General features: G+C 47.4%; 1 protein-coding gene across 2 annotated transcripts in view; it reads right to left on the bottom strand.

Moving 5' to 3' along the window:
* SENP7 (SUMO specific peptidase 7) overlaps positions 1–17,612 on the bottom strand; it is a 1,147,653-nt gene that overhangs the window by 791,104 nt on the left and 338,937 nt on the right. Inside the window, exons 7-8 of one of the 2 annotated variants that reach the window (XM_078657763.1) lie at positions 14,501–14,870; positions 13,893–14,071 (exon numbers count right to left, since the gene is read on the bottom strand). In XM_078657763.1, the coding sequence (XP_078513889.1) occupies positions 13,893–14,071; positions 14,501–14,870 (549 nt within the window). The remainder of the gene's footprint in view (positions 1–13,892; positions 14,072–14,500; positions 14,871–17,612) is intronic. The other variant, XM_078657764.1, reaches the window with a different exon arrangement.

Raw genomic sequence — 17,612 nt, 5'->3', positions numbered from 1 at the left:
TACCGCTATCTTCTCTCTGACCAGATCCCCGACTTTTGGAATCCAAACAGGCCTTGCTGGGACAGGTGGTTTTTCTTCAGTGGTTGCTGGCTGCTGTTTCAACTTTATGTTGCTCAGGTCTTTTCTTGTTTCATTTAAGTCCTGTAAAATAGCCAAGCGATCTTTGATATCAAAGCATTTTTCTTTAACCACTGAAGTGTGACTATCTAAGTCCTGGATTAACATTCTAGTCCCAAACAATAGTTCGTACGGACTGAGTCCTTTCAGAGAATTTCTTGGCAGGTTATTTAGACTACGTTGGACACTTATTAAATGTTTGACCCACCCTGAGTTTGCATCGATTATGTATGTATAATTGAGTGGGTAATTGATCGGTAGCGCTGAGCAGTCGCCTCGTGATGACGTTTTCACAGCCAGCACAGTTTCTCCGTCAATGTATTTTACTGCACGCTTTTTTGTAGCTGCGGAAGCCGATTTAGTTGCTACCGCTGTGGCTGTCTCAGCCAATGAATTCCCTGCAACGTGAACGCCATCACGCTGATGACTCAGTGAATGTATCACGTGAGTTTTTGGTAGTTCTTTCTGTAAAAGAACTACTTGTTCCCAAAGCACTTTTTGCTTTATTGTTGCACCTGTGTCATCTTTGTAACCGTTTTGAATCCATTTCTGTAAATCGTTATTGTATGATTTGACGCAGTAATACGAATCGCACACTATAAGTGTCGGGAATTCGCGATCGGCATTATCTAGCGCCATTTTTAACGCTATTATTTCAGTTTGTTGTTCTGAATTATTTTCTACTGAGTGTGTTTTTGTAAGTAGAGGTCTTAATTTACCTCCGCGCCACACTTCTTTTACAATTTCGCATGTGGCGTTGTAAGCCAGCTCTCCCAAAACTGAGGGTTGAGCATGACCGTCTGTGTAAATTACACAGGCGTACTGTCGTAAAGGCAGAATGTCGATTGGCAGAGGGTATTCTCTTTCATATTCTAGATATTTTAATTCTTTCATTTCCGGGTCAAAATAGTATTTTACTTTGTCTGTAGCAACAGAATTTACCCATTGTATCCATTCTGGATTCAGTGCCGTTGTCGGTAAATTACATGGTGTTGTTAATGCCTCAAAAGCTGATTCTGCTGTTCTGACTGTAACCTGTCTACCGTCGGCTTGGTATATTTCCTTTGCTGCGGCTGTTTGAACCGCATGAACAATGTTTTCCTTAATGCTGAACCTTTTTTCAGCTTCTGTGTACAAATCTGATTTGTATGCTATAGGTACCTTCTCTCCTTCATTAGAGGTCAGGTATGTGAATCCGCATCTTCCTGGGATGACTCGAATCACAAGGTTGCGTGTGTTGTCACGTGTTTGTAATTTTGTTTTGACTAACATATCTGTTTGTAAGGATCTCAAAATTTCTGTGTGTTTTTGAGTCCAATTGATTCTTTTAAAATCTGGTTTTATAAGGTCATAGAGAGGTTTAACTCTCTCTGCATAATTTATAATGTAAGTTCTTCCGAATTTTAGGAAACCTAGAATTGATTGTAAGTTTTTTAGTGTTCTAGGTGCTTGGATTACAGCACATTTCTCTAGGAAATTGTCAGCCAGGCTTTTGCCTTCACTTGATAGTTCATATCCTAAAAACAGGACAGTTAGATGGGCAATTCTTGACTTTTAAAAGTTGAATTTGTAACCCTCTGCTGCGAACCCAAGTATTATGGTGTTCACTCTCTTCAAGTGAGTATCCAAGTCATCATCTGTTAGATAGATGTCATCGACATAAGATAATGCCTCATCATCATATATTTGTAGTAACTCTGTTACTCTTGCTGAGAATAATCCTGGGCTGTTCTTGAACCCCTGGGGCAAACAACAGAAATTTTTTTGCGCGCCATTTATTGAGAACCCGGTCAAATATCTGCTCTCTGGTGCTATATTTTGACAGAAGAATCCATTAGAGATGTCTAATGTTGTTTTGTATTTTTTGCGCACTATGTTATTCATTAGTGCAGCACTATGCGAATTTTGTACTGCAAAGGTTTTGCAACACGAGTTAAGGTGTCTGTAGTCCAAAACAAGACGATATGAATTGTCTGGTTTGGAGACAGGAAACAAAGGATTATTCATTTGTGAGGTGCAAGTTTCAATCACCCCCTGGTATTCAAGTTGATCTAGGATCTCTTTTACCCGTTTTTTAGCTTCTTGCTTAATTGGATACTGCCTCTGAGCAGTAGGTTGTGATTTTAACTGGATTTTGTGAGGAGGAGAGTCCTCATCCCATCCCACATGGTTTTTATATAATGCAGGAGCTTGGGCTACTGCCCACTTTCTTGCAAGTGTATATTTTTTATGTATTGGAATATGATTTGAGAAGGCAGGCATAATTATTTCTTCCCCATGAGGGCACTCCCTGACAAACTCTGGTGGCCAGTCTCTTTCAGCTAGAAGGATATCATAGCCCTTGGAGAGATTATCCCAAAAGAGACCCCTTATTTTCCTAGTCTTATCCCCCTCTATACGCAATGTTATTTCATATATTTTATGAGGTTTGCTAACTCTGGTATCTGCAGTTTCCACCTGAATGTATTCATTCGTGTCCACTGTCTCCAGATGATTCATAAGGATCTTGCGAGCTATGCTCACTTCTGCTGCGCTGTCTAGCATTGTCTGAGCCCATTCTCCGTTTTTCAGCTGTGTCCTCAGTATCCTCGGCATGGTTGATTACTTTAATACTGGCTACCTTCTTTTTTGGAAACTGTAATTTTTTATTTTGATGAGCAGGTTCCTTGTCTTTGGACTTGACGTGCTCTTCCCTGTGTTCTGACCGTCCTCTCCTTTCCGATTTCTGCGAGGAAGTCTGAAAAGATTGAGAGGGACGTGTATCAATATTTTGATATCTATCAGGTTTCTTCAGATTATCCCTATTTCTAAGGTTGTATTTTTTCTCAGAGGGCTCCCTCTGGGGAGATTTGTGTCCTTGGTCCGGAGATCTTTCTCTCCGCCGAGGAGACCTTCCTCTGGACTGGAATCTTTTTTCTTTAGGACTGGATTGTTTATTTCCATCCCAGCTCTTTTTGTGAGTGTTTAGATTATTTTTAATAAATATTTTTTCAGGTTTTTCAATAAGTTGGGGTTTCACCGGTATTCCACCCGAACTATCTCTTCCTAGTTCTTCATAGGATTTTTCTATGATTCTGGCAATTTCAAATGGTTGGTCTGCTATATCTGTTTCTTTCAACCTCTGGCGGATCGCCACATTTGCTGCTTCTCCCTTTATATTTGCTAATAATATTGCCGAGACCTGCTTGAAGTCTTTTAGTAATTTCATACCAAGAGTTAAAGCAGGTTCTGGACCGTATTCATCTTGAATTTGTTTTAGCACATCTGGTATTACTGACATGGATGGAACACCATGTGTTTTTGTGTAAATGGAAGCAAAGACTGTACCCCAAGTGTCACAGTCCTCCACATGTGGTGCGATTCCCATTGGAAGACAGATAGTCAGGATCCTGTGTTTCTCAACCGGGGTGGTATCTGGAAATACCGCCTCTATTTGAGTGATTTTTTGTGCTAACCAGAATGGAATTTGTTCCCGTTTTGCGGGTACTTTACCTAGACAGGATTGTATGTTCTGTGGTGTAATTTTATTTGTGTTCCCCTGGTGAGGGATCAGCTGTGGAATTTTAATAGCTGGTAGGACTGTTGAAGTCCGCATTACATATTGGACTAGTTGTCTGTGTATTTTAATTAGTTGTTTTAGCTGTGCTAAAAGATGTGGTGCAGACATTTCTTCAATGTCTGGATGTGGTGTGTATCCGGATAGGACCGGCCACGTTGCTCCTGGTCTACCTAGTGGACCGAGCCTGGTGATGTGATTGTTATGTTTTAGGGCGCCATTAAACCAGAGCAGGTGCTCTTGGTATTTGAGTGGTATTTCCACCTCCTCGAAAGGAGTGTACTCATTAGGAGGTTCCTCTATTTTGTAATAGTGGAAGTCCTTTGTTACAGCGTTTGCTGCTGGAAAGTTTATCCATGAATAGAATACCTCTGTCTGCCGATATTTGTGTGCCTCAATTACGAATATGACTGTACCACCTCTCGGTGTCAGCCCATTTTCTATAAGTTTTAAGGTTATAGATTTCCTTATGTTGACCTGGATGAGTATTGCCTCCGGGTCAGTTTGCAGCAGAGTATTGTCAGCTGCTATGAGTTCAGCTGCTATTCTAGCTGTCTCCCTTTCTTCTTCAGTTTCTGACATTCTACTGTCAAGAAGATTTTGTTTATTTGCAGATCAGGTTTCTATGGAAACAAAGATTAGATGCACAATATTTTGGAACAGTGTATCCTTCAACGTTGAATAAACCAAGAACCATACATAGGAGTCTCCTCCTACTAAGTTTGGCGGATTTAACCTTTCACCCACTCCAGACGTCTTTGGAGTATTATGGGGAAAAGGGGTCTGTGTGAAAAAGCACGACTGAGTTACTCTAATGTCTTACGTTAGATTTATCGCCTATCCAAACCGTTGGGCGCCATGTAGTGTAGTTCCTATCATCCCAATAGGCTCTGCGCATTGGAATAATATCTTCAATAGTATAGACGTAGGACAGAGGTTAACTAGGTCTTCTACTGTCGATATTAGACTTAAAGTTATGTGTGTGCCAGCTAGCTCAGAGTTCACTAGAAACTTTCTCGAATGGACAAGGAGCAGTTTAACCTCCCTGGATAGACAAGAAGGGATTTCGTTTCTGACAACCATAGAACATGACAACTTTGCTCTCCCCTAATCAAGAGTGTATCTCTAGAGTCGTGTGAAAACAAAAGACAACTTATTTTACTCAGTCAGTTCAGTGCATTCTTAGTTTCACCAGATTGTAGAGAAAAGGAAGAGACGGGCGTGTTCAATAAAAAGATGTTATTTATTGATCAGTCTCTGTTCTCATACAAGAGAAATGAATCGCTATTATTGCAATACTTAGAGTTAAGTAAAGTGCATACAGTAATAACAGAATTATAAAATAATACTGTAAAAGCATTGATATGGTTTCTTAGCCATATGATACTTAAAATGGATAAAATAGATACATACATATATACATTGACTAATCGTACTCAACTGGTGCTTCTAACTACGCCTACCCCAATGTACCTGACCTAAGCCTAATACGTGGCGGGAGTAGATAAGTAGCAGTTTAAGTTAAGTTTGCTTTGCCAAGAGTCTGCTTCAAGAATTCTCTACAAAGGATGATTCAGTTCAGTACCTGGGAGTTTAGAAGGTTGGAGGGCTGGTATCTCTATCTCAGGTCTTGATATTCCAGCTGCCTGCAAGGGCTGCTTGGAAGCGCCGGAGCTGGATTTCTCGGCAGGAGAAAAGGCAGCATCTCTCTCTCAGCGCGTCAGAAAGGAGGGGCAGCGTCTGTGGGCTTCGCTGTCAGCTGGGCTCCTCGGCAAGTCTCACTGCTCCAATCTTGTCACCACCTCGTGTGTTTGCTTAAGGCAATGTCGATATTATTTATACCTGAAAGGTGCCGGGATTGACGTAAGGATGGACATAAATACGTCAATAAGGATGTCATACGAACTTGATCGTTCGCACATTCTTTACTGAAGTTCTCGGCCAAATCAAAACAATGGCTGTGGGGATTTCCCAGGTCGTGGTAGGTTTGATTTGTTTTGAGAACACCGTATGCCTATTAGGGGGCTGTAGGAATAGTGCTTGCCTAATGAGATGGCATGCGCTATGACCTAATCAGATAACGGGCTTCTGTGCCGTTGTGTGGCAAATCAGATAACGGGTTTCTGTGCAGTTGAATGGCTGCTAGTTAATTATTAACCAGACAAGGGTCAGAAATAGGGGGATCGATACAGTACCCATAGTAAATACACCACAATAGCATTTCTGACAATGGTGAGGCCTAGAGGGGTCTATCCTGTGTGACCAAGCCGGGGTGTGGTACATCCTGCGAAGAAATTTGAAATGCAACAGCTTGGGCCTACTGTTCAGAGACACCTCTTTTGTGACCCTGCAATATTGCTTCCACTGATCATCAGCTATAGGACAGCCCAAATCCTGCTCCCATGCCGTACGGACCGTAACGTCAGAGAAGGTACGATCCATAATACACTGCTTATACATTTTGGAAACCAAATGTGCACCCATTGGACTTTCGATTATGAACGACAGTGGAGTGACCGGTTCAGGAGCAACCAGAAACGTGGGGAATGTAGCCCGCAACATGGAAAGCATACGTCGCAACACAAAGACATCCATAAAGGAGCAGTCCTAAAACCGAGCCTCCTCATATACCGAGAAAACATGATTGTCGGGAAAAAGATCACCAATTGTAGAAATCTGAAATGTAGCCAGTGTGCGTTGCACCAAAACCTCACCGGTGATAGTAAGCAATGTGGGATTCGGGAGTGGCAGTGCCAGAGAGTATAATAGGTCCATCCCCAATAACCTACGTAACTTGTCCCATGTCCAACTAGTGGTGGAAACTGTCAATATCCCGTGGGTTCCTTGGGACCCCTCTAGGTAATACTGTAGACAATCTCTGCGGCAGTAGCAGATCTGCCTCTGGCTTCAAATAAGGGATTCGGGCATCTGGGTGGTACCAAGCATAGGACCTTTGACCCCCATAGTCGCCACACGGTCCTCCTGTGACGCTGTCCCCCGGTCGCCTTGCTTCTGCCGCCTGCCTCCTGCTCCGTGAGCCCTCCTAGGTCTCACCTGTTGCCCTGTGCCCCTCTCCCCCGATTTTCCTTCTCCGTTACCACTTGTGCCGTTTTCCTCCCTACTGTCCCCCTGGGCCCCCTCTCCCCGTTTTGACTTCTGTGCCCACCTGTGCCGTTTTCTCCCCCTTGTTGTGCCCCGTGCCCCCTCTCCCCTGTTTTTGATCTCTGTGCCCGTTTTGCTGCCTGCTTCTCTTTTGTCTTTCAATTTCTCTGCTTTTCTCGCTGTTTTGCCACCTGTGCCCTCCCCCCTCCCGCTCTCCTTCCGTGCCAGTCTCTCCCCCCGCTGCTCCCATTCGCCACCCCGCTCCCACCTCCCAGCTGCTCCTCCCTCCCACAGCCCCTCATATGGAGGCTGCGCAACGGCCGCACAGAGGACGCGTGCAGCGGGCGTGCCGCTGGCGCACCGAAGGCGCGCCTAAGGCAAGCCCGTCTGCGCCCGTCCGCGCCTGGACCGCACCCAGCGCAAAAATCCCTGGCCCCCGCCGAAACCAGGGAACTCGACTGAGATACGACTCCGACGCCCTCCACGCACTCAACACCGGATGACCATACGTCTGCTACCGATCCACCCCGAAGCGCACCCACGGACCTTTCACCTGCCAAGCTTGCAAATTCACCTGCCTCCGAACCTGCCCCCCGCCAGCCAGACCACACAACAACAACAACCACCTCAAGTGCATCCTCCTCAACACACGCTCCATCCACAAGCATGCCGTCGAACTGTGGGACCTTCTCGACACATCAGCACCAGACGTCGCCTTCCTCACGGAAACCTGGATAAATGCTTCCTCGGCCCCCGACATTGCCATAGCCATCCCGGATGGCTACAAGATCACCCGGAAGGACCGCGTCAACCAAACCGGAGGAGGAATCGCCATCGTCTACAGAAACACCATCAACATCACGACCATCACCGAAGACACACTCTCCGCCGTCGAACACCTACACTTCCAGATTCACACTGATCCCAAGACCACCCTAAGAGGAAGACTCATCTACAGACCCCCGGGCCCACGCACACTATTCAGCGAAACCATTGCCGACCTCATCAGCCCCCACGCCCTAGCCTCACCAGAATACATCCTCCTCAGGGACCTGAACTTCCACCTGGAGAAAAACAACGACAACAACACCACCACCACCCTACTCGACAACCTCGCCAGCACCCCCACCCACATCGATGGCCACACGCTCGATCCCATCTTCTCCGCCAGCAACCACGTCTCCTTCAGCCACTCCACCGGACTACACTGGACCGACCACAGATGCATCCATTTCACCTTCAAAAAGAATACATCCCACCACCGCACGCAACAAATCCCCCGTAGATGCTGGAACAAAATCACCACAGACCAGCTCATCTCATCGCTGAGCCAGAACCCGCCAGCCAACACCACTGACACCAACGACGCAGCCAACAAACTCGCACAGTGGATCACCAACTGCGCCGACGACCTTGCACCACTGAAGCACCCCCCAAGCATGACCGGCAACAGGAAAACTCCATGGTTCACAGACGCCCTCAAAGAATCAAAGAAATCCTGCCGAACCCTTGAAAAAACCTGGCGCCACGAACGAACAACAAAAAACATGACTGCCCTCAAGATCGCCACCCGCGAACACCACCAGCTGATCCGCACCACCAAAAGGACATCCTTCAAAGAGCGACTAGACAACACCCACAACAGCAAGGAACTCTACAACATCGTCAAAGAGCTCTCCAACCCCAGCAACAACGACATCACACCGTCACAAGAACTCTGCAACACCCTCGCCACGTTCTTCCACCGAAAGATCGCAGATATACACAACAGCTTCGGACCCCAGACTCCGCCTCCAGCCACTGAACCAGTGACCCCCACCACCACCCTCAGCGCCTGGACCCCCATCAGCACGGAAGACACCACCAACGTCATGAACTCCATCTACTCCGGCTCCCCCTCGGACCCATGCCCCCATCATATCTTCAACAAAGCCGACACCATCATCGCACCCCACCTCCGGAATGTCATAAACATCTTGTTCACCTCAGCCGCCTTCTCCGAGAGCTGGAAGCACGCAGAGATCAACGCCCTTCTGAAGAAACCCACAGCGGACCCCAAAGACCTCAAGAACTTCTGCCCCATCTCTCTTCTTCCCTTCCCTGCCAAAGTCATTGAGAAGACGTCAATAAACAGCTGACTGCTTTCCTCGAGGCAAACAACTCGCTCGACCCATCCCAGTCCGGATTTCGAGCCAACAACAGCACCGAGACCGCCCTCATCGCAGCCACCGACGAAATCAGGACCCTGATGGACAACGGAGAAACAACCGCCCTCATCCTCCTGGACCTCTCGACAGCCTTCGATACCGTATGCCATCGCACCCTAATAACCCGCCTCTTCAACACTGGGATCCAAGGAAAAGCCCTAGACTGGATCACCTCGTTCCTCTCCGACAGAACCCAGAGAGTCCGCCTCCCTCCCTTCCGCTCAGAAACCACCGAAATCATCTGCGGCGTACCCCAAGGCTCCTCGCTCAGCCCAACCCTCTTCAATATCTCCATGAGCCCCCTCGCCGCCATCGCATGCAAACACAACATCAACATCATCTCCTACCCCGACAACACCCAGCTGATACTCTCCCTCACCAAAGACCCAGCCACCGCCAAAACCAACCTACAGGAAGGAATGAAAGACGTCGCAGAATGGATGAATCTCAGCCGCCTGAAGCTGAACTCAGACAAGACGGAGGTCCTCATCCTCGGACAATCCCCATCCGCCTGGAACCACTCCTGGTGGCCATCAGCACTGGGCTCCGCACCGACACCCTCAGACCACGCACGCAACCTGGGATTCATCCTGGACTCCTCGCTCACGATGACCAAGCAAGTCAACGCCGTCTCGTCATCATGTTTTAACACCCTGCGCATGCTCCGAAAGATCTTCCGGTGGATCCCCACCGAAACCAGAAAGACGGTCACCCAGGCCCTCGTCACCAGCCGACTGGACTACGGAAACATCCTATACGCCGGAACCACCGAAACTCATCCTCGACATCCCTCGCTACAGCCACATATCCGCCCACCTCAGAAACCTGCACTGGCTCCCCGTCAACAAGAGGATCACATTCAGGCTCCTCACCCACGCACACAAAGCGCTCCACGACATGGGCCCCGAATACCTCAACAACCGCCTCTCGTTCTACACTCCCACCCGCCAGCTCCGCCAGCCTCGCCCTCGCCCCACGGATTCGCAGAACCACCGCCGGAGGAAGATCGTTTTCCTACCTGGCAGCCAAAACATGGAACTCCCTCCCCGCACACCTACGAACGACCCAGGACCATCTCACCGTCAGGAAACACCTCAAGACCTGGCTTTTGGAGCAGTTGCAGCACCCCCTTTTCCAGCTCCTTGGGACCCTCACGGGTGAGTAGCGTGCTCTATAAATGTTTTTGATTGATAACACTGCGCAGTCAAATAGTACGGATACATATCTGGGACTCCCAATCTGCCCCGCTCCAACAGCAGTGTCAGAATCTTCCAACTCACTCGCGGTCTCTAGTCACCCCATACCAAGCGCAAAAGAAGTTGGCGCAGTTGTAAAAAAAAGGCTGGGTAAGAGGAATGGGACTATTGTTAAAAAGATACAAAAAACCTCGGGAGGACTACCATTTTAATAATGACCACTCTGCCCGCCATTGACAAAGGCAGCCAGAACCACCTATCAACCTGTGATTCCAACGCGCTAATCGCCCGGCCATAGTTTAACCTAATGATGGAGGCAGTATCCAAATGAATATAAACCCAGAGATATTTAACCGCGTCATGGCACCATTCCAGCGGTAATTCACAGTCCCACGTAGTTGTACTACTTGTTAACAGAAAAATCACTGACTTGTGTCAGTTTATACAAAGACCGGAGAACCTGCCAAAATGAATAATTTCCCTGATAAGGGGTTCGAGGGTAAGGTGGGGTTGCGAAAATATAAAACAGTATTATCGGCATATAATGACATCAAGAGAGGGCCGGTGCGAAACTGCAAGCCACGGTGTAAATGTTTCTCTTGAAAATGCTGCACTAAGGGGTCCATCGTCAAGATGAAAAGCAATGGGGACAGGGGGCAGCCCTGTTGGGTACTGCGGGACAGACGGAAAGGCGGGGAGATTGTGCCATTCAGGTGCAGTCTAGCGGTGGGCTCCGTGTATAGCAGAGCAGTGGTAGAGGAGAAGCACTCAGGCATTCCCATACGACGCATCACAGAAAGAAAGAAAGCCACTCAAGGGAGTCGAACGCCTTCTCGGCATTTGGAAGCACCGCAGCGGCTGGAGTAGCGGGGTCTATCCTATGTAATACTGTAAACAAAGTGCGCAGGATAAGGGAAGTAGACCTGTGGGGGACGAAGCCAGATTGCGCCGGTGAAATAATATACTCCATCAATAAAGACAGCCGGATGGCAATTACCTAGACTAAAGTTTTGTAATTGCGTTTCAGCAGGGATATTGGCCGGTAGGAGCTATAGAGTGAGGGGTCCTTGCCGGGCTTGGGGAGAAGGATGATGACAGCTTCCCTGAAGGTTGGGGGAAGGATACTGACCTCGAGCGCCTCTGAATACACCTTTATCAGTCGCAGAACCAACACATCTTTATACTCTTTATAAAAATCCACGGAGAACCTGTCAAGGCTGGGAACCGAGGAGCCTCTAAGGGCATCTATCGCCTCCACCACACTATCCTGGGATATGGGAATGGCCAGAAAGTCCTGCATATGCCGTTCAAGATAAACTAAGGCAATTTTGGCAATTTATTCCCCCTGCTCACAAAGCTCCCCAGTGATTCTAGTGGTGTACAGAGCTTTAAAGTGAGAAAGGAATGTGTCACATATCTCCGGAGTAGAGTGCATCAACTGGTCGTCTGGGCCTTTAATTTCAGTAATATAGGCATTGCTATGTGGAGGGCGGAGTGTATGCGCCAATATCTTGCCAGGCCATTGACCCTCTCCATACAGACTGGCCACATGTTGTTTGCTGAGAAATAGGCGTTCACGTTCAGCGGTCTCCCTAAACTCCATCATTAAAGCCAATCGACGAGCCTCTCCGGCCTCCGACAGACGGTCCAACAACTCCACATCTAGAGCGGCAATGTCGGTCTCAAGACGGCTTAAAGTGGATAGTAGATCTCACAGTACCCCTCCTTTCTTAGCAATACAAACCCCCCTGATATAGGCCTTGAAACCTTCCCAAAGGACTGCCCAGGTATCCACTGACCCAGTGGTTATCTCAAAATAGATCTCAATGGCCTCCCTCACCTCCTCAAGGAACACTGGATCTTGAAGTGCCTTACCCGGAAAACGCCATTGCCTCTCATATCCCCCGGGCCGAGGAATGTTAATGCGAAGTATAACCGGTGAATGATCCGAAAACTTACGCGGCATCGTATCCAACGCACGGAAGTAACCAGCAACTCCCGGCGAGACTAACCAATAATCTATTCTAGTCCAAGTGTTGTGGATGTGGAACCCAGAATAGTGAGTATAAGCTGTGCGGGCCGAGTGATGTGTACGTTCAATATCCACCAGTGAAAACTGCTTACAGATGTCGTGCATGACTAGACGTGAGCGATGCTTAACGTCAGGAGAGGAGGAAGTGCTTTCTCTGGTAGGATCTAACAACAAATTAAAATCGCCTCTCATTATCAATAGGCACGGGTCTAATGCCAGGAGGTTCACTTGAAACACATGGCAAAATTCCGGCGAGTCTACATTAGGCCCGTATATGCCCACTAGAGCAACATTGTGACCCAGCAGAGATCCGACAACTATCAAAAAACGTCCCTCCACTTCAGTGATAACCTGGGCAAGGGAGAAAGGGACTCTTTTATGGATAAATATGGCCACACCTCTAGCATAACTGCTGTAATTGGAAAAGTCTCTGTGGGGCCCCCAGCTCATCGCCATAGACGGCGCATCTGACTTGAGCAAGTGCGTTTCCCGCATATAAATTATGTCAATGTTGTGCCGAGCAATATAATTGAAAACCTGCCTGCTTGTCCGAGTATTATTCAATCCTCTGACATTCCAGGCCATTAGAGAAAGCCCGGAAGGACCGGGCTGCCAGCCTAACTGTGCCATCTAACAAGTGTACCAACCAGCATATGTCTAAAAAATCGGAACCATATCATTGACCTGTGTAGTGCTAACTGAACAATTATGAAAAAAAAAAAAATGCCCCCCTCCCCCCACACCCACCACCCAGCCACACACTGTCCCTTGCAAGTCAAAACCCAACCGCAAAAACCAAATGTTGGTGCAATTCGAACAAGCCTTGTAATACAATAAACACACATGAACACCGTAAATTTGGCGCAGCAACACCTCGGTGGCCGGGCAAAACAGATTATATTGACAAATGGAAAAAATACCACAATGGAATATACATTACAGAGCCTTCAAGCGCAAAAATGACCCCACCACTCACATATTGCCCAAAATACCCTCACGCACCACATATAGAGTTTACAACAGTGCTCCCGCGTAGACGCAGGTTAGCAGCATGCCGCATTCCGTAGAGGGATGCGAAGGCCCCTATGATGAAGCATGACACCAAGGGTCCTATTGGTGTGTGAGGGGTATTTAAAGAACACTGTGCTCCCAACCACTGTAGGGACCATACTAAATACTTTACTGTGGATTCTTTTTGTTTATACGTAGTAAAAGAAACCAGTGGCATGATGGACGTCTTCAAATCAGAGCATTAAGACGTAAGATACTATTGATGAAAAAAAGAAACATAATGAATAAACATCTGAATGAGCAACAGTGCCAGGTCTTGCAAAGGAAGATGATGTGCATGAGAGAATCAGGTATGAAGCCACATCGATGGGTAGATAAAAGGGAAGTGGCAACGGTACAGCCCCACAAGGCCAGGAGGCATTTCCACCTAAAAGCACATACACCCAAAAGCAGGGTACCCGGTAAGGAATGCCTGAATGAACATCTGTAGAAGCCACCTCTTCTCCGACTACTAGATGGTACAGTACTTACAGATTGGGGATGGGAAGCAGCCAAGATATAGGAATGTAAAATGGTAAAGATGACAGGTTTAGAAAGATGTCTCTCAATAACTTTATACTGGCTGTGTGAGGTTATCAGTCGTGCTGTAAATATGAAAATAAATACTTTACCATATGTTGTTCCGTAGTCTGTTCACCTTCCTGGGATATTCGTTTTTCTGACAAAAGGGTATTTGAGTTCAGTTCAGGTTCCATTTTGTCTGTTAGGCAGTCCTGGGAGGCAGGACTGTCCGCATTTTCCATATTTTCAAGGTCAGTTGATGTTTCATCTTCATCACTCGAAAGAACAACTGTAGAGAAATAGAAATTTGCTTTAATCTAAAAACTACTGTAAAATGTACTAAAAGTATCTGCAGATAAATGAACTGATGCATATACAATTTTTGATGCTACATGCGGACCCAAACAGCGAAATGTAGTCGTCAGCATTGAAAATCGGCCCACACTACAGTGATGTGAAAAAGAAGGGACACCCTCCTAAGAATGCATGGTTTGTATTAACACATGCCTAGTCACCATCTACTTCTCAACACGTCCTAAAAGTAGATAAATCTAACCTCATGGATATAAAACTCTATAAATGTATATGGTCTTCTCCCACAACAGGTGATAACTGTAAGGCTTCTTACATTTTAGAATGTCCGCAGCTAGGAAAATCCACTGGGATTAACACTTTCAAAATGTAACTAAAAGATATGTAAAATATTAAGTTTACTTACTTGGTTCAACTTTATTAGATGACTGTTTTTTACAATAGGGTCGTTCACGAAACTTCCTTTTGTTCAGCAACTTTTCCCTAGGTTTTAGTTTATCAGTCCCAATGTTTGCAGAAGTCTTTACAATGTTTTCAGTTGATATTTTACAACGCCCTGCCTTGGAACAATTATCAAAGCCAGGATCTTTAGAGCCATCGAATGGGAGGTCCATGTTGGAGGAACCGATTATTTTCTTTTGATCGGCATTCAGCTGTTGAGAAGCGTTTAGCTGAAGTTTGATTGTGCTTGGGTAGTTATTACGGAGGAAATAGATCTTCTCAGGTGAGCTTTTGCTGGAAGTCGATGTGGTTGAAGTTTTGCAAGTCAGTTCCTTCTGAAAGAAATGCATTATTACACTATGAAAACAAAATTTCCCCCGGCAACAGTGCACTTCAAAGACAAATGGGTTCAAGATAAAAGTGGTACAATTAAAAATGTACAAACTTGTTTTCCACAAACATGAAATTGTACACTTATGATAAGCAAGACAGCAAACATGACATAACTAGGAATATTATCTGTAGGATACTATAATGTTAAGATAGGTGAAGAACGGTCACAGTCTTATGCGAACTGTGACTGCCCTCGTGCAAAGCTCAAACAATTCCATCTCCAATTAAGTAAGATGAATTGTGTGAGAAATACAGGTCTCAGCCTTGATAGCCAAATGAAGTACTAGGCTTTCCTTAGAAAAATGAGAAATAATCGGTAAATAGAATACCTAAAGTAAAAGGTCCAAAACATGGACATAGCTACAACACACCAAAAAGCATTTGCAATGCAATAGGTCTCGCATTAGGAAAATTTGAGCTATTGGTATTGTAAATGACAATTTTTTTATTTATGTGTTGGTTTTGAAAATAGCGAAATTAATAGCTTTGTCATTTACAATGCCAATAGTTTTAACTTTCACAAACGTGACACCTATAGCATTTGTAATGCAATATGTGTTGTATTTACATGACTTAGATGTATTAATATTACAAATGGCTTTTATTTTTTTAATAATTAATACTTAAATAAAAGTTATTGTAACTTATAATGGCAATAGCTTAAACTTTTGTAAATAACTTTTGGGAAGATTATGTTCAGTGTATTTTATTGTGATGAAAATCCAAGAACAGAAGTGAAATATTAACATCTTTTTGTGACATTTGTAACAAAGCTTGAAACATTGAGAGAACATATTATAACCAAATGTTGTTGAATGGTTGCACAGAGTGATGCTGTGGCGTTCAGTGGTGCTGAATGATGCTGTGGCCTTCAGTGGTGCTGAGTGATGCTGTGGCCTTCAGTGGTGCTGAGTGATGCTGTGGCCTTCAGTGGTGCTGAGTGATGCTGTGGCCTTCAGTGGTGCTGAGTGATGCTGTGGCCTTCAGTGGTGCTGAGTGATGCTGTGGCCTTCAGTGGTGCTGAGTGATGCTGTGGCCTTCAGTGGTGCTGAGTGATGCTGTGGCCTTCAGTGGTGCTGAGTGATGCTGTGGCCTTCAGTGGTGCTGAGTGATGCTGTGGCCTTCAGTGGTGCTGAGTGATGCTGTGGCCTTCGGTGGTGCTGAGTGATGCTGTGGCTTTCGGTGGTGCTGAGTGATGCTGTGGCATTCAGTGGTGCTGAGTGATGCTGTGGCTTTCGGTGGTGCTGAGTAATGCTGTGGCATTCAGTGGTGCTGAGGCGTTGAGTGGTGCTGAGTGATGCTGTGGCATTGAGTAATGCTGTGACGTTGAGTGATGCTGTGGCGTTGAGGGGTGCTGTGGCGTTGAGGGGTGCTGTGGCGTTGAGGGGTGCTGTGGCGTTGAGTGGTGCTGTGGCGTTGAGTGGTGCTGTGGCGTTGAGTGGTGCTGTGGCGTTGAGTGGTGCTGTGGCGTTGAGTGGTGCTGAGTGATGCTGTGGCATTGAGTGATGCTGTGGCGTAGAGGGGTGCTGTGGCGTAGAGGGGTGCTGTGGCGTAGAGGGGTGCTGTGGCGTAGAGGGGTGCTGTGGCGTAGAGGGGTGCTGTGGCGTAGAGGGGTGCTGTGGCGTAGAGGGGTGCTGTGGCGTAGAGGGGTGCTGTGGCGTAGAGGGGTGCTGTGGCGTAGAGGGGTGCTGTGGCGTAGAGGGGTGCTGTGGCGTAGAGGGGTGCTGTGGCGTAGAGGGGTGCTGTGGCATAGAGGGGTGCTGTGGCGTAGAGGGGTGCTGTGGCGTTGAGTGGGGCTGTGGCGTTGAGTGGGGCTGTGGCGTTGAGTGGGGCTGTGGCGTTGAGTGGGGCTGTGGCGTTGAGTGGGGCTGTGGCGTTGAGTGGGGCTGTGGCGTTGAGTGGGGCTGTGGCGTTGAGTGGGGCTGTGGTGTTGAGTGGTCCCGGCCCGGTGGTACAGGCCCGGGCCCCCTGGGGGGGCTACCTGCACTCAGAGCCGAGCCCTACGACACGCCGGCCCTTCCCCCACATGCGAGCTGAGAGCGGGGACGCCTGAAGCACCACACTAAAAGACGGGGACGCACCCCGTAGCCGAGGAGCCCGGAGGGTCGTTACCTGGAAGAGGGAGAGCAGGCTCCTGGCATACCGCAGCGAGGCTGCTGCAACCACACTATATGGACTGGGGGTCGAAGTGCATGCCGAGCGGGACCTACGCAGGGACCGACGGCGACCCTAGCTGACTTGAATATAGGGTCTTGGACAATAGAGCCACTGCCTGAACAAGATTGGCTGACTCCTGGACCCCCCTGTTAAGCACCCGGTACTCGGAAGGTCATTGCTCACTAACTATACATCGAGGGACAGCTGGAGGGCTCAGCTAAGGACAATTGGTTTAGTACACCATGGTTCGGAAGGGGCAGAGAAATGTGGAGGGCCCGGGAGAGCCAACAGGATCCGGCCCGCTGAGCGGAACTGGAATGAGTGGAGGAGGACCTGGCAGGGCGGGCCAGTCAGAGCAAAGTAATACACAAACGGACAAGCTGGACCTCATTCTCCAAGAGATCCGAGACCCCCTACAAGCGTTGGAGCACCGACTGGGGACCCTCACTAGTGACCTGTCCCTCTTAAAAGCGGACCATGGCAAGTTGGCAGACAGGGTCAAAGACCAGGGGCTGACGCTCACGGAC

Source organism: Lissotriton helveticus, chromosome 8 (genome assembly GCF_964261635.1).
Source record: "Lissotriton helveticus chromosome 8, aLisHel1.1, whole genome shotgun sequence".
Classification (NCBI taxonomy): domain Eukaryota; kingdom Metazoa; phylum Chordata; class Amphibia; order Caudata; family Salamandridae; genus Lissotriton; species Lissotriton helveticus.
The sequence above is the reverse complement of the archived record's forward strand: the minus strand, read 5'-3'. Positions and strand labels throughout refer to the sequence as shown.